At 39.1% G+C, this 25,089-nt stretch overlaps 2 protein-coding genes across 2 annotated transcripts in view; both read right to left on the bottom strand.

The window, feature by feature from the left end:
* Positions 1-4,644, bottom strand: part of LOC101747089 (BAI1-associated protein 3) — a 108,931-nt gene extending 104,287 nt beyond the window's left edge. Inside the window, exon 1 of the mRNA XM_004931571.5 lies at positions 4,211-4,644. The gene's annotated coding sequence lies outside the window, so the exon portion shown is untranslated. The remainder of the gene's footprint in view (positions 1-4,210) is intronic.
* Positions 4,645-8,026: 3,382 nt separating this feature from the next.
* Positions 8,027-25,089, bottom strand: part of LOC692810 (EN protein binding/engrailed nuclear homeoprotein-regulated protein) — an 85,628-nt gene continuing 68,565 nt past the window's right edge. The window contains exon 11 of the mRNA XM_062670839.1: positions 8,027-8,150. Within this exon, the coding sequence (XP_062526823.1) occupies positions 8,128-8,150 (23 nt within the window). The 3' untranslated portion in view covers positions 8,027-8,127. The remainder of the gene's footprint in view (positions 8,151-25,089) is intronic.

The raw sequence follows: 25,089 nt of genomic DNA, 5'->3' as shown, positions 1-25,089 counted from the left end.
CCATCTGGCATCTCGGACTTCGGCGATGCGAGACTTTACGTCGCGTTGTAGGGCACGCATTCGAATACGATTTTCCGCGGTAGGATACCTGTCGTAGGCGCGTATCGAGGCGTTCTTAGCTCTAAGGAGTTCCCTAATATCGTCGGACAATTTGAAGCGGTGAAGGAAGTCCTCCGCTACAACTTGTTTCGATGACCTATCTAATGTCGAGGTGATGTGTGACGTTAAGATGTCTATGGCTTCAGCGGTATCCTGAGGAGACGGGGTAGAGTCCGGGCTAAACGGTAGCGATGGTGGATCAGATTCAGCCAGGCTGATGCCCAGCGTGTGCCAATCCACCACAGTCCTCGTGACGGGAACGGAATCGGGAGCGCGACCGAGCTTCATAACGACGGGACGGTGGTCTGAATCTAACTCTGAAACTACTTCGATCGAGTGTAAGCGCAGAGTTACGTTTTTTAATAACGCTATGTCGAGTATATCCGGGCGATGCGCGATATTTAGCGGGTAGTGAGTCGGGATTAGCGGAGCGACGATATCGAAGGCGAGATTATCGACTAACGCGTCAAGCCGCCTGCCATTCGGGGTTGTGGTGTGTGAGTTCCACCTAATGTGTTTACAATTTAGGTCGCCCGCCAGAATGACAGAGCTCCCCATGCCGAGCAGCGCCTCGATATCACTGCTTAGAACGATCTTATCCGGTGGAAGATAAACGGACGCGATAACGATCGGCGCGTGTCCCGTCAGTGAGATTCGGCACACTGATGCTTCGATATTAGCGAGCGCGGGAGGATCGAGTGGGACGCAATGCAGGGCTCTTCTATAGTAAATGACGGTACCACCACCACGAGCAGAGAGCCTGTCGTTCCTGACCATGTTATAGTTCGCGATTTTAGGGTCACGGCGCGCGGGCTTAAGTAGGGTCTCCTGCACTAAAAAGATATCAATTTGATGGTCACGCAAAAAGTCAGAAACCTGATCACGCTGATTTGCGAGACCGTAAGCGTTAAAAAATCCTATCGTTACGGATAGGGGCTTTATTCTACTTATATACGCCATTGATTACCGGCGGAGTGAGGGGAGGACGTACGTATTTAATGACGCGTATACGTCGGCGTATTCTTGCACAACGGCGATAAAGTGTTGTGCAGTGGAGGCAGAGCGAATGGCGTCGCCCAAAGCGTTAACGCGCTCAAAGTTGATCGACTGAAAGAAGTCGATCGCTAAAGCGAGATTGTCGGACGCGGTCGGAGGGCAAGTCGCGGGAGAGGGACGAGTCGCGGGGGCGGGACGAATCGCGGAGGAGGGAGTTGTAGCCGTGTTCATGTACGGCAGCGGTTTCGCCCAGGCCGAGACACTGGGCACCGGCGCCGGAACGAACGCTGGCTTAGCCTGCGACACAGAGGGTGCCGAGGCTTTGATGTCTGGGCCGGAAGCTCGGAGGCGGTTTTGGCGGGCGACGCGGCGATTTATTTTCGGGGCTCGGGGGCATCCGCGGTAATTTGCGGGGTGACCCTGTGTTCGACACAGGACGCAGCTAGGCGGTTCTGTCGCGGTTTTTTGATCGCGAGTGCATAGGGCCGTGGCGTGATCGCCTAAGCACTTGACGCATCGGGGGCGCGCGTGACAGTTACGGGAAGAATGCCCGTATAATTGGCAGTTATGGCACTGGCTAGGTGTGCCTTTCTTGTGTGGGGTTTCGACTGCGATTCCGGAAAGGCTACAGACCGTTCGGATGTTGAATATTTGCTTACCCTCGGGGGTAGGCTGGAGGGCGACGAGAACCATATTATATGGCTCCCTTCCGCGGCCTGTGTGCATGCGGTGTACGGAGTTAACCGGTAGGCCTTGTTCGAGAAGGTCGGCCTTGACGAGCTCGGCATCCAACTCTTTAGGGATGCCACGTATAACGGCACGGAGTTCGCGCTCCTCCTGGAGCGTATATGTGTGGAAACTTATACGCTCCTTACGGAGGTAAGAAGAGAGGGCCCTATGGTCGTCGGATGTTCGAACCTTAATTTGAATGCCGTTCGCGAGGTTACGGGCATTCGTAAAATTGATATTTTTGGCCTTAAGGGCCAGGGAAACTCGTTCCCAAGCTGCCTTCTCTTGAAGGATTACCGGGGGAGGGGTCTGGGCTTTATTTTGTGCCACCGGACGCGGCGACGGAGTGGCACGGGCTGGAGGCGCAACGGGAGTCTGAGGGCGGGGGCGCGACGCGTTCGCGGCTTTGCTAATTTTAGCGGCCGCGGGAGCTCGAGACTCCGCGGCACGCTTCTTACCCTTTTGCACCAGGGTGAATCCATCCGTCGATGAGGCGGGAGCGAGGTCGACCTCCATCTCCGAGTCAGAGTCGGAGGACGAGGAGGCGGGCGCAGGTGACCTACGAGTAGGTGTTTTGGACGGCGCGACGGAGGCCGCGGATGATCGCGCTGCTGGAACGGCGGACGACGCAGCAGTTTTACTCGCCAGTATAGGCGACGCGGGAACGGCAGGCACGACGGAGGCTGCGGTGCTCGATGCAGAAGCTTTGCACGCAGGTACAGGCGACGCAGGAGCAGCGAGCTCGGTGGAGTCCACGAGAGGGCTCGCAGTGTGATCGGCCTTGAAGGCCTGAAACTCGGAAGTGAGCTTTGGGTAGCGAAGCCGGAGAAATTCCGCAAATACAGCGTCCATGATGTCTACGTGCCCAGGTGGGGCTACCCTGGGTCTTAGAAAACACTCGCCTTGCGGCGAGGCCCCAACTTCTCGGACCTGAGCGGTTCTATTGAACACAGGTGGCGATGCGGCACGATTACTGCAGTACAAAGAAAAATCACAACAAAACGGAAATTACAAAAAGAAACAAAACAATTAAACACTTCCAGGAAGACAGTTTGTCGGCAGATGTACCACGAACACAGAAATAACAAAAGGAAACAAAACAAATAAAAACTTCCAGGAAGAGCACTTAGTCGGCAGATGTACCACGAACACAGGCCGCGCGAACAATGGCCGGGCTAACAAAAGCCGGGCGAACAAAGGCCGGGCGATCGAGTGGTCGATGAGCACGTCCGCGCGTGACGGGTGCCTCTATCGGAATGAGGCTATTTCAGCTTCTCCTTGACCTGTAGGTGAGCTCACGGGGCTCAAGCCGGAGTGTTGCTAACACTGGCTCTAGCAAGAGCAGTGCTTCGCAGAATCTACCACCGGATCGGAAACGCGACCCACTGAGAAGATCCGGCGAGAAATTCAGTGGGCTGTGTCTATAGTGTTCAAAAGGTGCAAACTCACCGGTATTAGAGATAACATGTTACCTTATTGTGATTTTAGTGAAATAGCCGATACTACTAGCTATAAAATAGCCTTCACATCGAACATACCTTGTGAATTCAAACTGTATAAATGAGTACCACAAATGATAATTAGTAAGCCAAACGTCGTTTTCGGTATTACAAAACTATCATGTTTTACAAAAATATACATGTAGGGACTATGCGAAAAAGAAAAGAGAACTAAACAACAATGTAAATATTTTTATTGTATGTTCTGATATTTCCTCTCTCGATTAAAAATCGGCGTTTAGGGCATCGTTATCGATATTCTTTATCTTTATCCCAATGTTTTCCTTCGTTACGTAGGCTACGTTGCGTGTAAACTACTTAAAATGTGCATAAATTATGTTTGTTAATGTTGTAACTTAGATTATATGTTAATTATTATTTTTACATAATTTTACTAAGTAACTACCGTCGCTGCTCCTTATATTTAGTGTACAAAGTTCTATATTTTTATGCTTAAGTTGGATTATGTATAAGCATAGTAAGCATTATTTTGTATATTTCACTGTCCACTACCTTTTTTTCCCTAACTATGCTCATAGCCTTGAGAGGCTATTTCAGCTTCTCCTTGACCTGTACGTGAGCTCACGGGGCTCAAGCCGAAGTGTTGCTAACACTGGCTCTAGCAAGAGCAGTGCTTCGCAGAATCTACCACCGGATCGGAAACGCGACCCACTGAGAAGATCCGGCAAGAAACTCAGTGGGCTGTGTTTATGGGTTAATGTCCATTAACATTCTATCTGTGGTTTCATTTATATACCAAAAAACTTGAACTCGAATATTATTATTTTTACGAAAATCTGAAAGATTAACTCGTTTTGATCATCGAGCCGAAGCTATCAATACGTGCAACACTTTTATTAAACTACTTAATTCTACTTTAAACTTACCGTAGCTTCCAGCGGAATACGTTGAAAGGGCAGAGAAGAAACCTTCGCGATCTGTTAGCACACGATTAACTTCGAATGAATTTGGTTTACAGCTAAACAGTTCGAACGTAAACAGGTGCCACTAGATTTGTGTTTTTAACCAGAAAATGACCTACGTCTCGCGATATATGGAAACTAGTGTCAAGTTATAGAGTCGTGCCGAGGGCGCAGAGCCTCCGGTTGCGTTGTATGGCGGCGAGGATCGCGTAGGGCGGCTGGGCGGCGACTGGCGTCCTCACAGCCTGCGTCCTGCTCCTCCGTGCCTCGCCCGGACCCCCTTCCTGTTGATCGAGTACGCGACAGGTGATCTCAAACCAATTTTAATCACTAACTTCTGTTTATGTGTAATGTACACGATTATCGATCGGAATCAATTAGTACTAACCCCAAAATCACGTTCTGCCTACGTGTAAAACCTTTAAGAGATATTTAACTAAAAAAATCGAGTGAAAATTGGATCTTTCGTGAATAGCATTAATCACTAATTAAATTTTATTTTATATGATTAAAATCGATTTTTTTTTCAATTAACTTAAAGCAACTATTATAAGTCAATTCAAAACAGCAGGTCCGGCAGGGTGATGATACCAACAGCTAACTAGCTAGTACAGCACTATGATCAGTAATCAAGATAGAAATTAGAGTGGAAGTCCTACGGTAAAGGTGTTTTTAGGGTAGTCGCACGATGAGAAATCTTAGTAGTCTGCGAGCGGAACGAAGCGCACCACCCGCATACCCGTATCTCTTAATTTAACGTAAGTTTAATCTGTTATCGTAAGACCTGGAAATGAACTATCCTAAAACTATGCCTAATTCGGTTCCAGAGGTTGAATATGGAATACATTTTATAAATATTCTTGAATTTTGAAGTCGTGACGTTTACGTAACGTTATTATTTTTTGTTCTTTTGGATTCTATCATTGTAGCATCGATTCTGGAGGTTGACCATTCTCGTATTTGTCTTTTGTTTGGCGTATTTGCTAGTTCGCGAGTGCAATAAAACAAAGAGCCTCGATATTAAATTGTTGTAAGGCTTTGGCTGAAATAGTCTCGGTACAAAATGTTGGTATTTTTCATAATACCTATTCACAGTAACTTTTTAGTTTTGTAGGTATACTTTTAATGTTCCTAAGCATACACACCATAGTATCGCCATAATCAATTATACTTTTTGAAAATTTCGTTTGATTGTCAATGGAGAAAACAAACAATCCAACTGATAAATAAACAAGTGAATAGCAAAAATACCTCCGCTATTTTTGAATAAACATTTTTTTTTATGATTTTTTTTTTTTACATTGCTATCCGATTCTGAGTTATGTTAAAAAATCATTTCTCTAAGAAGATCTATAATTAGCTTAAATTCAATTAATTTCAAAATCATAATACTACCCCAAGAGCTGTATATATTGCGATTCCATGCCGGCGACAATACCGCGCGCCAGATGGTGAGTGATTGATCTCGTCCGTGGACATCAGCTATTTCAGAAACATAACAAGGCTTGTGCCTAAAGATGACAAATATGAAAATCCCTGATTAAGTGCAGGAATATCGAAACACGATGTTACGTTTACAATGAAATACAAATTGGAAACGCTACAAAATTATTCCAAGCAAATAAAGCTTAATCCTTTTTTTATTGTGTTCAAAATGGTGTAACAATTGTGATAATGTCATTCCTTGATATACGTACTTATAAAAGAAACTATCATTGTATAATTTTAGTATTAGGTGCTCAACTAAGCGCTCGGTGTTTGTCAATAGATGGCTGCATCAATAAGTGCTACGCTACCATGATCCTCAGAAAACTCTGCTGCCCACTCCCTAGTAAATCTCTTAGAGTTGACTTAATGACACCCACGGGAAGAGATGGGGTCATACAATTCTAGATCAAGAAGACACAGCCGGCCATTCATTGTACAATGTAGACCAGGAACTTTTAAAGAGTTCTATTGGTAACAAAAATCTAGTTTTTGTTTATAAAAAGAACCAAATCATTTTACCAATATTCTTCTTTCTAGTCGTACACTCTTGACAGAGTAGTCGTGGTCATGCATCAGTCGGATTTTGAGAGACCGATGCTCTCGCGATGCGACGCCATGTGGCACGGTGCTTACGGTGCACCCCAATATACATTATCAATGTTATAAACAACAACAAAAACTGTGGTAAATGTATCCTATTCCCAAAAACACATTTGCAAAATGATCAGAAACTAAGGATCATAATAAGTAGCGGCATTAGTGTTGCGTTCGTAGAGTTCCGAGCATAGTACCCTCATCCGTGTAAGTTGATTACTTTCCACAAAACTTTCTGCACTAATTTATTCTTAAACGCCGGTCGTTCGAACAGTGATTAGGAAAGTTTATTCCGCTATGTGCTATCGTAAACTAATAAAAACAACGCCCGAGAAGGTTCCCCCGTTCTGCACTTTCTGATAGTTTTCAATCAATATGTTCTACTTTAATATAATTAAAGTATTTTTTTTGTAAAGTATAATATTTGATAGTTTTATCTCGAGTTCATTTGTCGGTTTTTATGAAAACCCCGACCCATATCCCCTCTACCGATCTTCTGTAACTTTTTTTTTGTGATTGAGGCATTACTGGTGGTCAGGAGGCCTTTTCAGTTTCACCAGGACAGATGGGCGAGCAAAGGCTCTTGGCTGCCCTACTACGCACTCATCAAATCGGTTGAGTGCATCGCTGCCACTAGTTTCATGTGCGAGACGATTAAAACGGGACTTATATATTATAATATTATATTTTTTAAATATATAATATTTATATTATAGTAAAAAGTATTTTTTGTGGTGTTTTGTATGAGATTCAGCACTCCTAACGCCCATGGTTGAAATTAAGGTAAGGTAAGGTAATTGCATAGGTATGCAATGGCTGTTTTACAATACTGGCCATTTGAAACATAATTTATGTATGGCTGACAATAAATTCTAAATTGAAATTAATTTAATTTAAAAATATGGAATTGTTTTTCAAATTCAGTCATTTGTTTATTGATTAGTGTTTGGTTTTCACTACATTTGTATCTTTTCATCGATATGGACACGATAAAAATACGAGGAATTTTGAATTTTTTTAATTTTTTTTTATTGCCCTTGTAGACAGACGAGCATACGGCCCACCTGATGGTGAGTGGTTACCGTCGCCCATGGACTTCAGCAATGCGCTGCCTACCGCTTAATACTCTCCACAAGCCTCGTTTGAAGAAGGACATGTCACAGCGCTCGGGAAACACCGTGGAGGGGAGCTCATTCCATAGCCGGATGGTACGTGGCAAAAAAGATCTCTGGAAACGCACTGAGGATGACCGCAGTGACTCCAGGTAGTATGGATGAACTCATACAAATACAAGTTAATAATACAAGTTAAGTCCCTGTAGCAATCCCGCACAAACGGCTCACAACGTTAATGACAAGTAATTTTTTAATTTTTAATTGCTTAGATCAGTGGACGAGCTCACAGCCCACCTGGTGTTAAATGGTTACTGGTGCTCAGACATCTACAACGTAAATGCGCCACTCACCTTGAGATATAAGTTCTAAGGTCTCGGTATAGTTACAACGGCTGCCCCACCCTTCAAACCGAAACGCATTACTGCATTACCTACCCGTGCGGACTCACAAGAGTACCACCAGTAAGTAGGTATTTGATTTTTTTGTTCATTCATTTCATTTCATTTCATGTTCATTTTGTTTTTTCAGTTACTTAGGTATATTAGGTTTCATTTTATTATACGACTAAAAACAACATCGCGGATGACGTTTTTAATCATGTTAAGTACATTTGTATTTTATAATCTTCGGTTTTCATGAGTCGTAGCCGAAAAAATTAAAACTGCTTGTACGATGAAAATGACGTCAGTCTTCCGTGACCACGAAATCTGTAAAGTACGAAACGTTAGAAATAATATAATAACATGAATCCATAAATCTGTGAATGTAATTACATTTGTATTTACGTAGAAAAAGGGTGCGTGTACTTACGTACGCGCGTAAGAAGTTATACTTTATTTTTATAATTTTTTTCTTTTTTTTTAAATATTAAATAATGAATAATAAATATTTAACGTTAAAAAATGAATGCTAATAACACCTTTTTTTACGAGTGTACATGCGCGAAAATTCACCCGTGGGCAACTTCATTTCTGTTAATTTTGTGTCACGATGCGCGCGCATCGTAAAATTTCACTCTCATAAATTTTTCATAACGCGCCTAAAGAAGTATAACTTCAAAAAATGTTATTGAAATACCAACGTTGTTTTCGCAGACAGATTTCAGATATATACCCTACATACATACCGGATATAATTCCACAGAGCAAAAAAAAATCTCACTAGTGAGAAATTTCAATACAACAAAACTGTAACAAAGCTGTCTCGGTAGATGTAATATTTTTAGTTAACTGTATTGGCGATGTAGATGGTGATGCTTATAAATAACATATAACCGATTGTGTAACTTTTTTCTGTCTATCTGTGTGGATTTACACGCTCGTGCGTTACTTAGTAACTACAAGACGGATTGCGCGAAATTGGATATGGGGATAACTGATTACTATGGTCCACATATAGGATTCTTTTTCAGCGGGATGTCTGAGAGTCAAAGGACAAAACGAAATCTTATTCGACAGAAAAAAATAAAAGGTAATAAACAGTACAACATAATATTTGAGAGCTTTTTAACAAAGTCCCCAATAGATGGCGCTATACGGCACAAATATAAACAAGAATAATTTTACTCTACTAGCTATAGCGTCTTCTAACATAGCGGCCAGATTACTGTACTAGCCTTTCATGCTTAAAATACTTCCACAATTGTCACAGCAACAATAAACAAATGAAGTAACAAAATTAAAGTTTTGCCTGACTGTTACATAATTGTGAGTGACGAATACGGGATTAATGGTAAATTGTAGATAAGTTATTGCAATATAACAGACTTATCGGAGGCGTCAATGCAATTGCTTATGGATACTTTCGACAAACATTGTTAGTAAGAACACGAAACAACAGAGCTAATGAAATAGAAGTTTTCTGGATTTGAGTCAACTAACGATCGACATAACAGCGAAAATAGGCGGTAATTCAAATACACAACAAGCGTCAAACACTCATCCTAAACAAAATTTCATCAGATTCTTCTTTCAGCCCACAGACGTCCACTACTGGACATAGGATTCCCCCGAGCCTCGCCACAACGATCAGTCCTGCGCTGCCTGCATCTTGCGAACCTCAATAGGTCGTATACCTAAAAAAATCCTATTTAATTTTAAGCCCGAACGCGGGGCTTACCCCAAGGACACTTTGTCGACAGAGCTTTCGAGAAGAACATTTTAATTTTAAGCCCAAGAAATTTCCTGCTAGTGTTTGCTTTGCAATTACTGTAAATGAATTACAAGTGCACCACAGACGTAGGCAGTTCTGGCAGCTGGTTTTGAGGGCTAATTTTAAGTCTTACAATTTGTCCTCAAAACCAGCTGCAAAGTAAATACCAGTTGGCGATCGCAGTATCCTCTAACCAGGTGGACTGACGACTTAGTGCGCACGGCGGGAAGTCGTTGGACGCGGAAGGCGGAGGACCGCATTATGTAGAAGGCATTGGGGAAGGCCTATGTCCAGCAGTGGGCAGATAAAGGCTGATGATGATGATGATGATGATCGCAGTACATTAGTACTTACTAGTACTCAGATTAACGCCTTTTACTAGCCTATCTCTCGGAACTGTCAGAGAGAAATAAGGGTTATTGTCTTCTGTACTGTAACCTCATCCGCGATATAACATGCCCGTTTTCAAACGATGTCTCAATAGTAAACATTGCCCATCTGACATTACCGTTGTCAACGGGCGGTACATAATTAATACTTAGAGATTGGGTGAGCTGCCAGGTTTTCGAATGAAGAAAACATTTTTATTCATGCAGATAACGTGCAGTTTCAAGGCTGCTCGCTTAGTTACTCAACTACGACTGCCATGATAACCGATATATGTTACTTTTATCTGGCCGTCTCTTGCCACATCCGTATCAAGTTACATTAGTTCGTTATAATAATAAGCATTCCGCACACTAGTAGTTCGTAGTTAATTTACTAATTTTCATCGTCATATGTATAATTTAATAATCCACTTCTGTGAGATGGAACTTTGTACAGGTGCTGTTTACATTTCAGTGAAAGTTTCTGATATATTCCTAGTAATCCCCTGCGCCGTTGTCAGTCCGATAACTTTATCCTAGCGGTCAAGCAGCCATTTTATTTAAATTGTTTTTGGAGTTTACTCCTTTAGAATCGATTTACATATATAGGCCCGGGGTATGAAAATTATGGGGACCAAAATCGTACTAGCATGTCACACGAAATGCGTTATGCGCCTGATTGCGCATGTCACACGAAATGCGTTATCGCAGGTGACGCCGGGCTGCTGCGCCGGCAGTCCGCCACAAAGCCTCGTACTGATCGCGCGTTTCTCTCATTATTGTATTTTCATATATTTGTTAGTCGTTTGTTTTGTGTCTCGTTAATTTGTTAATAATCTGTAGTGTATCGTGTTGTCGTAATATAGAACTATTTCTCGTATTGTTTCGTTTAATTTTTTATATCCAGTAAACTCCAGTCGTGCGTCGGAGCGGACACACACACTTTTTGGAGTTTATTGGAGTTTACTCCTTTAGAATCGATTTACATATATAGGCCCGGGGTATGAAAATTATGGGGACCAAAATCGTACTAGCATGTCACACGAAATGCGTTATGCGCATGTCACACGAAATGCGCGCCGGGCTGCTGCGCCGGCAGTCCGCCACAAAGCCTCGTACTGATCGCGCGTTTCTCTCATTATTGGAGTTTACTCCTTTAGAATCGATTTACATATATAGGCCCGGGGTATGAAAATTATGGGGACCAAAATCGTACTAGCATGTCACACGAAATGCGTTATGCGCCTGATTGCGCATGTCACACGAAATGCGTCATCGCAGGTGACGCCGGGCTGCTGCGCCGGCAGTCCGCCACAAAGCCTCGTACTGATCGCGCGTTTCTCTCATTATTGTATTTTCATATATTTGTTAGTCGTTTGTTTTGTGTCTCGTTAATTTGTTAATAATCTGTAGTGTATCGTGTTGTCGTAATATAGAACTATTTCTCGTATTGTTTCGTTTAATTTTTTATATCCAGTAAACTCCAGTCGTGCGTCGGAGCGGACACACACACTTTTTTTGTATTTTCATATATTTGTTAGTCGTTTGTTTTGTGTCTCGTTAATTTGTTAATAATCTGTAGTGTATCGTGTTGTCGTAATATAGAACTATTTCTCGTATTGTTTCGTTTAATTTTTTATATCCAGTAAACTCCAGTCGTGCGTCGGAGCGGACACACACACTTTTTTTATTATAATTTCGTACTAAGTATCTATATCTCGCGGGTGAAAAAAATTCTGTTGTAAAAATCCAAAAGTGTCTTCTTCCCTGGTAAAAGTGTGAAATTCAGAATATTCCATTCAATATTCTTAATTTTAATACTAATTGTCTATTCGTTTTTTATTTTTTCTAATTTTATCTCTGCACAATGATTAAGAATCGAATTTATGAGACTTTCGAACCCGATAACAGGCTTCAATTATTCATTAAGCCGCCCTGAAGTATCACATTTTATTCTAAATCGACGCTACTAAAAAGCAGCCGTTACTGGTTTAATAAATGGATCAGATTTTCAAAGTTGAAGCTTTAATTCAAAGATTAATGTTAGAAGCCGTTCAATGTTAACTTTCAAATGCTCAGGTTGCAGGCTTCACTCAGGTCAATATCTCGTCTCGAACTCCGGTACTATTTTAATCTAAGTATTTAAAATATATTTTTAGCAACGGCTTAATAATTTAAATAAATAAAAAAATACAAAAGTGGGTAGGAACGATCGACACAGAATATTAAATCTTAAGACAAGTGAACGCTGCGCGCGCTGCTAGCCAAAGTGATCCGAGGTGGCGTGATGTCCCCGCTGGTCGGTCGGTTGCCCCTCCAGATGACGTCACGAGTCCACGTGAGTGCTCGTCGTCAATGGCTCCGCCCATCGACTTTGACTTAAGAGGGAATCGCCTCTAATACGGCCTCTCCTGACTGGTGGACGTCCACGTTCACCTCGATGTCATGACCGTCTTCAATCTATGACGATGCAGGACTCACTGTGTGCACAGCGTTTCTATCGGGGTGTTCTATGATATCGTCATAGAAATAGATTGTTTGCATTTCAATCATGATTTTTGTACCATGAACCATTAGTAAAAGTTAGTAGTTTTTGTGAGCATTTTACATCACATTTCAGTGTGTTCATGTATAGTAGGCTCTTGTTGAGTTACGTTAGATGTACTGACGACATGGCACCGTTACCATATCGGGTGTATAATATACTGTGAGAGTAAAGTCTGGTTGACATGGCCAAGTTAACATGTCAAGCCAATACACTCGTAACGTGAACTGCGTTACCACGTCACACCTTTACGTGAACTTTGTTACCACGTTACAACATATACGTGAAGTATGTTACCACGTTACAACATCTACGTGAACTATGTTACCACGTTACAACATCTACGTGAACTATGTTACCACGTAAATCTCTGCGTGAATTATGCTATCACGTAAATCTCTGCGTGAACTATGTTACCACGGTACAACATCTACGTGAACTATGTTACCACGTAAATCTCTGCGTGAACTATGTTACCACGGTACAACATCTACGTGAACTATGTTACCACGTAAATCTCTGCGTGAACTATGTTACCACGGTACAACATCTACGTGAACTATGTTACCACGTAAATCTCTGCGTGAACTATGCTATCACGTAAATCTCTGCGTGAACTATGTTACCACGGTACAACATCTACGTGAACTATGTTACCACGTAAATCTCTGCGTGAACTATGTTACCACGGTACAACATCTACGTGAACTATGTTACCACGTAAATCTCTGCGTGAACTATGTTACCACGCTACGTGAACTATGTTACCACGTCGCAAGGTTTACGTTACTCAGTAGGCATATGCACACAACTCTTACATGACCAGATCGTAGTAAACCAAAAAACTGAACCATAACAATCATTGATAACACAAGGTCAAAACACAATAATCAGAAACCATAACAACTCAGATCGTATAAAACGTTCTTGGCCTGGCTGTCAGCGCAGCTAGTGTCATTGATGCCTACCCATATTATCATTACCACAAATGATAAAACCAATACACATCACTTCACAATATAGTCAGCGACTCTCAGGTCGTTACTAGATCAACACAACAATAGTCTCCTTTGAGACCCAGGTCTTCGCTATACCACCAGCCGCCCATCGCCCTCTTGAACAACTCACAAGTGAATTGCAGTCACGACTACGGACAGGTGCGTACAGTACGACCAAATGGTGATGGTATCAGCTGTACCACTCGATGGAGGTACTCTCACCTCACTCATCACAGTCTTCTACGTTTGACTCGTCAGTAGGGCAACTTTTCTTTATGTAATCATGAGTGTTATAGGTTCTATTACCAGTTAAAGCGATCTATCTTCATTAGATCATCAAATTTTACTAACTTAGCTACTTTGCTTCTCTCTCTCTCTCTCTCTCTCTCTCTTTTGCTTATCGGTGTCGAAATCATTCAAACTTCTGTGAAGTCTTGCTTTAATATTTCGGGACTGAAGTATTCGGCACCAGAATCCAAATAAAAATAATTCGACTCACCAGATTGTTCTAATTTCCCAAAAATTACTCGATATTACGCATCACTGGTGACTCAACTAGTGCCTGAACCCTACGAGGACTCGGCCTAACCTGACCTCCACCAAAAATTAAATCAAATCGTGAATATGTAGACCAGAGGGCCCATTATGCCCCGTATCATTATTAAAGTTCCGAGTTTGTCAGTCAGACCTCTGACCATCTTAAGACAGAGCAACGATCTCCTGGCGCACTCGACGTATGAGGCAAAGCAATCTGATGCTAATTGCATAGCATTATAAAGAATATTGGCATAGTCTAACTTTCGCGGATACACGGCTTAAAGTCTTTTACGAAGTTACCTCACGTCCGGTCACTAGACAATCACACCTGTAACCAAATACGCTCATCACTCTTAAGACAGCCCAAAACTCGTGACAAATACTCGGTGCCTTCCCAGTTAAGGATCTAGCCCGTTCTACTTCCTTACACAATGTGTCTATGTATTGCACGGCAGGGTAAAACTTAGAAATAAGGTAACCATGAGTTCGATCTGAATTTACGAATCTAATGGATTCGGTTAACATCCGTGCTGATGTGGTAGTTGTCTCTTTATTGTCACAGCGCGTGGTGGAACTATTTTACATCTATTCTCAAACGCGGGTACAATCGACACGGCGATGGAACAAGACGGCGTCCCGTTTACATGATCACCGACCTGGTCAGTCGGACTGTTGTCTAATTGACGTATTGATGGAGTGTGTTGCCGACTAGTAACATTTTGAACCCTTCGAATGTTATTTCCACCCATCGAAACTGATCATTCAGTCTCGAGCATGTTCTATCGCGTCAATAAAAATAGACCGTAAGGTCGGTTGTGATAAAGTCGTTGAGCTAGTTACTTGGTGATTTATTACATTTGATAAGAGAGTATCCGACAAAAAATCTACTTCGCACCAAGAATCGATATCATTAACGCTGGGGTCAAAATTAGAAATATAAAAATTGTTCGACCTTACTTTGGACAGTGCACTTAATGCTCCGATGATCCTGTCTGTAGCGTCGTACGCGCGGGACTCTGACGGCGGCGGTGATGTGATTCCCAACGCCACCACGGGTCCGGCGCCACCACCGTCCGCGGTCCAGGGACGTGCATCTTCTATCTGCGACCCTAGCGGGCTCGACTCACGCGCAACGTTCACATTTGAGTTTTAAGCAATTAAACGCGCCAATATTATTCCTAATTGGTCTCGAACATTCGGCGAATGTGAGCGTCCTCCTACCCTGCTTCCAGTTACACGTATATCGGTCATTACGTTGTTAATTTAATGCAAATTTCAAAAATAAACTGTACGCCAGGATAACCCAAAAGCGGATAGGGCACAAGCCCTATCCCACTTCTGATTTTAGCAACGGCTTAATAATTTAAATAAATAAAAAAATACAAAAGTGGGTAGGAACGATCGACACAGAATATTAAATCTTAAGACAAGTGAACGCTGCGCGCGCTGCTAGCCAAAGTGATCCGAGGTGGCGTGATGTCCCCGCTGGTCGGTCGGTTGCCCCTCCAGATGACGTCACGAGTCCACGTGAGTGCTCGTCGTCAATGGCTCCGCCCATCGACTTTGACTTAAGAGGGAATCGCCTCTAATAATATATTAATTATATAATTTGTAGTCAAATCTATTTATTGAAGCTCGTGAACTAACTGTAACTTACACTTTTTCTTTTTTTGGTGAATTTACGGCAAGAAACGGTAGGCAGCGGCTTGGCCCTGTCCTTGGCATTACTGACGTCCATGAGCAACGGTAATCCCTCAGTATCAGGTAGCCCGTATACTTGTTTGCCTACAAGGGAAATAAAAAAAAACCGATTCGCATTCGAATTTCTGGTACGCTTTTCGTTAAGACAACCGCTTAACGTATACATCACACCTTTTTTTTTTTTTAATCTATCGCACTACCTGAGTACTACTTATCTGGAATAGAGAAACCTATACAAAAATGAAAAGTTTCAACATAATCGAATAAGCTGCGCCTATTCAAACAGCTTATTCTAATATTCTTATACTTTATCACTTTAAGGTTATATTTCAAAATGTTGTCTTTAAGACAAGATTCTTTTAATAAAAGAAAGACACGCCAATTTTAATTTCAAGCGTTAGATGCTTAAAAACAACGTCAGGAATATTCTGAAAAGAAAAAATTTGAATAAAGTATAATGTAACTATATGTTGCCATGAATAGAATGGTGATGTGCAAACCTACATTAGAATCCTTAAGGAAAACTGCCCAAAATTTTCCAAAATATATTTCAACTTCCATTCCAACGATTGAGTGTTTTAATAAATATATGAAGTGAGACGTGGTCACTTAAATCAAAGTCATATAATTTTATAATTAGAACAAACCAACAAATCGTAATGGTTAATTAAATATTCATTTCATAAATATTAATTATTTTTAGTGTATTGGTAATTGCGGCGCTCTTTACGAACTTATAAAATAGGCTTCGACCTTTAAGTTAACGTCATATTACCAAAGTTATGTTATTAGAACGTTCAAAGTTTAGAAATTAAGCCAAAAACAACTTTATCGCGCGGTATAAATAAGTGTTTTCGGTTTCAACTTTCATTATGAAAATCTTGCTCCAGAATATGGGGTGTAATTCTGAAAACTGTAATAGAATGGACGAATCCAGATGCATTATGATCATGTCCAGTTATATTAACGGTACTATAAAATACGTCATTCACACGAGCGTTGAAAAGAAGCGAATATGTTTTGTAAGGCTTTGTGTAGAGTTAAACTGTTTCAGAAGTAAACTAACGTTTACTGTACTACCAATTTCTGCTCAAATAAAATGGTTGAATCGAAACACATTATTTTAACTACTAAAATTTCACAGGTCGTTAAAAGTAACATGCAAAAATTTTCATTTAGCATATGAATAAAACAATTATCATAAGGAAATATTAAATCTTTATTATGTTGGCATTTACATTCAGAGATTTAATAAAGGCTTAAAAAGAAAGGTATTGCTTAAAATAAATCTAAACTAATATTATAAAGCTGAAGAGTTTGTTTCTTTGTTTGAACCCGCTAATCTCAGGAACTACAGATACGATTTAAAAAATTCTTTCAGTTTTAGATAGCTCATTTATTGAGGAAGGCTATAGGCTATATAACATCACGCTAAAACCAATACAAACGGAGCACCAATAAAGAATGTTTCCAAATCGGGGTTTTTTCCCTTTTGAGAGCTGCGGAAACAGTTAAAGTTTCGCTAAAATAATGTATGACAGAATTGTTTCCCCTTAAAGAAAGTCCAGGTCAGCATTTGTCTATATATTAAGGTTGGCTCACTATAACGTTTTATGCTAACCAAATTTGTTCTAAAATAAAGCATTATTTGTGAAGGTGTTTTTAAGAAGATGATATTAATCCCTGTTCAAATAAATACGTTATTCACACAAGTATTTAATTTTAAAGAAATTTACCCACACTTGATTTTAATAAGTATCTCGCTACGAGTATTTTAATGAGTATGAGAAGATATCGCAGTTTTAAAATAATATCGCAGCAAAATAATGATCAAGCGCGTAATATTGATGTACAAGGCGCCGGCCGGCCCGTGCGCGGCGGCACAGAATAAGAACAATAACAAGAAACACCCAAATCACTTCAAGATAGTCTTTGAAAATTATAGATTTTTGTGGATTTCTCCAGGATCCCATCATCAGGTCTTGATGATTACAGGACAATTCGGGAAGTCTACCCTTTCGAACAAAAAACAGAAAAGAGAATTGTCAGAATCGGTTCAAGCATTCTCGGGAAATCCGTGAACATATAAAGATAAAAAATGGTGGTCGAATTGATGGCCTTCTCTTTTGAAGTCGTAAAAAAGCGTCATTTTGGTGCCTTCAAATAGCTCCTTAACATTCTATTATTCAAAAATATTTTCACTTTCTACGTAAATGAAGTCGCGAGTAAAATTTAGCGTTATGCCAAAGTAACTATTCCAAGCGGACGAAGTCGCGGGCAAAAGCTAGTATTAAATATACCTTCAATTTTATTATTGGTAATGTAAGCTGTTATAGCTTTAAGTTCAGCATTTGCCTAATTATAGTTCTTGAAATAAATCTACTTAAGTTTATTTTTATACATTATAGTAAAATTAATACTTAAATATAATTGCTATGAAGGATGCTTATTAATCTTAGGTACTTTGCCATTAGCTTTGCTCAACTACTTAACTGTAATATCGTTAACTTCAGACATTAATATTTATCAGACTTTAACATTTTTCTGTGAAATACGATTTTATAATTTTAAAAAAAAATATTCATCTCAAGCAGTTGTATGAAGTAAATAAAAACTAATGAAAATTTCGAAGTGATTCTTTCTTTCTGAAATTAAAAAAAAATCTTAACTACCTGATAATGTAAAATATAACAGCTATAAACAGCTTATAAGTACAAAACAAATTTATATAATAAAACAAAAAAGAAATATATTTTTTTTTGAATATCGCGATAATATATTGCGATTCTCAGATATAATGTTACCCTAAAATAATTCCATTAGTTAACTGGGTGCGAATGTGAGATAGAATAATAATAATTCGTTTTGTGATGATAGGATTAAAGGACATGTCAGTGTTGTAATTAACGCGCGCAGACTGTGATAAGTTTTAGTGTTTTTTATCTAAGTATATCTGGGATCGATATAATCGCCATATACTGGAGAATCAAGCTTATTGAGATAGCTCTGAATTTAAGATATACAGTCTATAATTCTTATGGCTTGGGACTTGTTTGGTTTTCATACCAATAACCATACCATAAAATACGAAAATTATGATAATATAAATCATTAGCTTAAAGACATTTTTTTTACAAAACAATTTACTGGTGGCAGGACCTCTTGTGAGTCCGCGCGGGTAGGTACCAACACCCTGCCTCTTTCTGCCGTGAAGCAGTAATGCGTTTTGGCTTGAAGGGTGGAGCAGCCGTAGTAACTATACTTGAGACCTTAAAACTTGTATCTCAAGGTGGGTGGCGCATTTACGCTATAGATGTCTATGGGCTCCAGTAACCACTTAACACCAGGTGGGCTGTGAGCTCGTCTCTCCAACTAAGCGCAAAAAAAAAAGTCAGTAGAAGGAAGTGGTAGCTAACGTTATATAATACAAAAACGTGTACACGAATAGTGGAGAACGCTAGTGAAGCAAGAAGAAATGTTCTTTGCGTGATACACACTGCGAGCATGCGCGGTAATTGCCTTTATTCGCTTTGAGACATGAGGTCGAATCTCCACAGCGGTATAGACTCAAACGTGTGGGATAACAATACGTCCAAGCAAAACAGCCCATCAACCACAATAAATCGACGGCTTTATGAATTTAAACTTTGTACTACTACTTTGAAGCCAAAAAAATGTACTTTTGTGCCTTCGAAGACAGTTGGAAATTACGAATTTGTTGGCACTATGATACCAGCAGTATATGATTAGTGTCTTAATTTGTTTAAATAATGTCCACGGATAATGTTTAATTTTTTTTAAAATAAATTAATTGATTACAATTTTTTCTACTAAATTCCAAACAGTGTAAAAAGGTGTAAAACCGATTGTGAATAGATGCATTTTTGAAATTAAAAAAATAACTGAAGTAACACATTATACATCATATTATGTTTGTCTTATTTTTCCAACAAATAAGAATCAATTCACGCAAACACTCATCGGGCGGCTATCGAGGGCGCAAGTTCAGATCAATGGATTAGCTGATTCCCGAAAGGAAATGAGCGTTGCGAGTGACGGCGCGCGACTTCCGCTACACTGTCGGACAAATTTTAGTATCTAATCTCGTCATATAAAGCTTTATTTTTAAAGGTTTAACATTTTTCGTGCCATCCTTAATTACAAATAGAGATAAACAAAACTAGGACAGTGTAAAAAATATATGTGAGGTATTCTTTGTCATTATTAGTGTTTCAACCAAACGAAAACAGCTCCCAATATGTTTCACTCACGTTCGTCGCAACAAGTACAAAACTATACTCTACTGGACCTCATTTATTCTGATAGTTTAAATAAGGAATACCTACTGGAGATTAATTACGAAATGATGGAATTACTAGAACTTAGGAAAATACATATATTGTATTTAAAAATTACCCAAGTTACTATATGACATTAGGTGGTCTCTAAGCGAATAATATAATTTGAAATTAGAAACTAGCAGTAGAGCCTATCCAGCCTATCCAGCGCAAAGCTAAGTATAATAACGATTTCGACGTTATGTTCAAAATGACGTAGTCTTATTCAAGTTATAATTTCTTTGGGAATCAGTAAACATTTAAGGTGGACTCTTCACCAGTCTATACAATTAACAAATTAACAAAACATAGTTTCATATTAACACAGCATGTTAAAGTAACGCTAAAATAGATACAGTCTGTATCTTTAAATCAAGCAATTCGTGAACCTAGCTCCGGCCACAGACAGTCGCCCAGAAATACAGAGGTCGACATTTGAACCGCAGTAATTTGCTGAAACAGTCGTCCACATAAAAGACGACTTACCTGCTTCAAAGATAGCTCACCGAGAAGCGAGCTTGACCCATATTTTAAATCTATTGATCGACGGTCTTTCGCAAGGTTTGTATTTCGTGTGCTGGTCATTCCTAGAAATGCGATAGCATCGAGGAAATTACTGGAAATTTCAACAGCTTATAAATTCATTAATCTAAGTAAAGTTTGGCAAGTAATTTAAAGATGAAACTATTCATAACCGAATCTATACTCGTTCGATAAGTAACGATGGAAACGCTAGTAGAATATGTAGTTACGAAATTAAATTTATACCAAATTATTATCAGTTTGTTTAACTTGTCATATATCACCCAATGAAAGTAATTTGAAGGTTGCGACATTGTTTTAATCAATCACCCAACACAAGGCCAACCTAACATCTGAAGTCTCGCTTAAGTATGTTTTAAAAGAAATAATAGCATTATTATTCGAGCTTTAAGCCCAATTAGTGATGATAGCCTGATTAAACAATTTAAATTGGATAGATACCTATGGTCCGCCGCAGAATGCGATCGATCCAATATGAAATATACCGCAAAATTAAAATATTTTAATTAATCTCTAGTCGGAAATAAACGCCTCAGACTCTATGTACCAGGTCCAAGATCTCGCGGTAGGCCCAAGAAACGGTAGTTGCATGTGGTAAAGGCGGATCCTCCTCGTCCAGAAGGATGCCGAAGACCGGTCACGTGGCCACGTGGCCAACGCTAGGAAGAAGAAGAAGTAGGACACAATTATTGATTTTATAATGATTCAATGAACCATTTGTTAGTAAAGCAAATACACAATATTATTTTCATCGCCAACACAATACCACAGAATCCGTTTGTTCATGAGTCAATCACGCCATAAACCCATTATTTCAGAAGACGGAATATATATAATTCATTATTGTGAATTAATATCCAATGTATGTTGTTGAACATGTTTCATTAAAATTGTTGTAAAATCAGTTAAGTGCCTTAGATCAGTTAAGGAACATCCTTTTTTAATTTATATATTATTTTATTCATTTATTATTTGTAATTTTGTGTATTCTTTTATAGATACATCATTTTGAATTTGACGGCTGTATCGCACAAGAAGGTCAATGATTTCATGTTTCATACGGTATTTAAACAGGAAAACATTTAATAACGTCGTCGTACTGTGTACGTAAAATACGTAAAGATCCCAGAAACGCGTGACAACTTCCCAAGGCCTTCCAAGTACGGTCACCATACTTTGATAAAGGTGTCATATGACTTTAGGTGGTTTCCAGCCTGCCACTTTGGAAGACTTCAAATTGTAACATTTATATATATATATTTTTTTTTTATTGCTTAGATGGGTGGACGAGCTCACAGTCCACCTGGTGTTAAGTGGTTACTGGAGCCCATAGACATCTACAACGTAGACGCGCCACCCACCTTGAGATACAAGTTCTAAAGTCTCAGTATAGTTACAACGGCTGCCCCACCCTTCAAACCGAAACGCATTACTGCTTCACGGCAGAAATAGGCAGGGCGGTGGTACCTACCCGCGCGGACTCACAAGTGACCACCAGTAATAAAAAAAAATATATAAAAATTTTATAATTTTATAAAATTATTATGGAAAATTTTAATATTATAATTATGTGATTAACAAAGTGTTTGTTTGTTCGGGAAGTAAGAATAAAGATAGAAAACAAAAGAACAGTAAAAGCAATTATTACCAAACAAGCATTTTCCAAGTTCGATCTCTAGTTTGTAGCTAAGGAATGACAAAATATGGCTATATCTTTGAATAACAATGACTTTTTAGAAACAACTTTTTCTTGCCTCCCGTCACCAGTATTTGGTACTTCTTTTATAAATATACCTCTATTAACAAAACAATTTTTTTTATCACTACGATAAATGTCCAATGAACAGCATAATTCAAGTATTATTCGCCAGCAAAAATAGAATAAAACGTACTTAACTTAGCAATAACATATGCAACCTGTATTCAGTTACTTTGTCATGTAATAATTGTTACTCTACTACACGATCTTAAATAAAATTCAAAAACTTGTTTTCAGTACACAAATGTTAATTGTTTGTAAAAAAAAAAAGAAGGACAAAGTTGAATTATCCAGACATAAAATGACGTATTAGTGAATGTGGCCTTTTCGGATATTTGCGCGCACCGCAGTGACGTCTACAAACCGCAGATTCCAATAACACTGTGTATCATTTACCGATGAATAATATTTCATTCGTTATTTCCCGTTTCAAGTTTAAAACGTTTGTGTGCCAGTGTGTCTGCCTACTCCGTGTGCTACACGTGCTGAGTTTATTTAATCGTCAAATTTCTATACAACCAGAGAATCCAGACATGTCTGCGGAGGCAGTGACAACAGATGAAAATTTCGACAATACAACCAGTACAGAGATCTCGACTGCCGCAATATGGCTAAATACAAGTGGAGCATCGACATCGAATACATCAGACACAGATATGGATTATAATACAACTGATTCTGCGCAACGTTTCAAAAATGTGTATCCCGTTACCTCGACCATGTTCGAGGCCTTCATTATAACAGAAATGGTTATGACAGCACTTGAGTTGATTATATCCATAGCCACAGTCATTAAGATGCCTCGCTGGAGAAAGAACTACAGGAATCAAATGTTAATGCAGCTCAGCCTAGTGAGATTTGTGAAAAGAATCGTGCTTCTGCTAAAGTTTTACGACGACCAATCAACGAACCCGACGATGTCAACGCTAACCATATTCATTTGTAGTGCACAAATCTATGTTGATCTAGTAATCGCTTTGTTGGTGATATTCTTTATAAATCACATGTACAATAGCTTGATTATAGTGTTAGTGAAAATCAGTAAAAATACTTTCTACAAAACGTGCATTTGTATGTGGTTTTTACCGGTTCCAATTAGTGCAGCATGGACCGCTGTTCTGGTATTTAAGGTTTTGGACGAATGGACAGTGTATTTACTTATCTGTTGTGTTTTCAAATGGCCGATAATATTCCTGGGAACGTGCTTTTATATTATAATACTGTATCAGGTGCTATCAGACAAAATAAGAAAATTTGCTAGAAGTTTAACAATTTTAACGTTCTTATTGTGTTTGGTGACGAACTTTTATTTATTTTCTAAAGATGTAATCGAACTTTGGTGTTTGAAGTCATTCTTCACTCTCTTGATAAGTTATTTGTCCGGATTTCTTTTGAATTTTCTTATTCTCTGCCTCTATGCTGTCTTAATAGTATTAAATTACAACCACAATAATAAATCGTCGAGATCATTTCCAGACTACAGTCTTGCAAATGTGAAATAGAACAGGAATTTCTCGATCAAAATAAAAATTAAAAAATAATCTTTCTTGATTCGTGCCTGTATTATCCCACCTATTGTTATTATTATTGTATAGAAACTCATTATAATCATAAAGGTAGCTATAGCTCTATCCCTAATTGCATTCAAACTCGCTGAGCATGACATTCCAAGTTAATCAAACGGCCAAACTCAAGACGAAGGTTCCGTGAATCTCATTAATTTGAACCTAATTTATGTACATATTTGTGTACATGTACTAACTTTCGACTACACATCTGAAACGCATTGTTATTGTTGATCGAATATCATAATATAATTATATTATTACTAGCTGACCCGGCAGACTTCGTAGTGCCTCAATCGATAAATAAAAGACTGACGGGGGACACATCAAAGCAAAAACAAAATTGTTATTTTTATTTAATTCCGAGCTTTTTCATATTTATCTACCTTTTAAACCTTCTCTGGACTTCCACAAATAATTCAAGACCAAAATTAGCCAAATCGGTTCAGCCGTTCTCGAGTTTTAGCGAGACTAACGAACAGCAATTCGTTTTTATATATAGAGATATGTATACGTGAGACAATTAGTAATTCTGTAACTTTTATTTATTTATTTAAATTTCAATAAAAAAATTACGTATCAATGGAATAGCTAATGATATTCAAGAAGTGAATTTGACTTGAAAATTTTATTATAGAGAGGATTCTTTTGAACTAACTGAGTGAAAAACAAGGTCGAAAGAGATCCTAGACGTTGAAATGGAAATATCTGAAATTATAATTCTCGATAGCTCTACATTATTATACAATCATACCAGAACGATATTCATTTCTACATTAATTCACTTCAAACGTTCATTATTTTTATTTCATAAACAATTATGCCTTAAATTGTTGTAACTAAGTATTACATACTGATTTCGCAAAAGCTAAACCTGTGTGTTTAGGTTTTGAAAACAACTAGATTAATAAATGTTGCTCTCATTAATAAATGTAAATAATGTTCGTTCTGATAATTGTAATTTATAATAAACTGAGATGCGTATATCTTATGTATAGGTTAAGCTTATGTATACACAATCTTAATAAACTTTTGTAACTTATCAATATTTTGGAGTTTTTAATAAAAAATTTGAGTCTCTCCTGGGAACAAATTCCGCAACGTCACTCGTCCCCGGTATAGGTATCAGAGACTGACATATG

Source organism: Bombyx mori, chromosome 11 (genome assembly GCF_030269925.1).
Source record: "Bombyx mori chromosome 11, ASM3026992v2".
NCBI classification, from domain to species: domain Eukaryota; kingdom Metazoa; phylum Arthropoda; class Insecta; order Lepidoptera; family Bombycidae; genus Bombyx; species Bombyx mori.
Note: the sequence above shows the minus strand (reverse complement) of the source record. Positions and strands in the feature narration are given on the sequence as shown.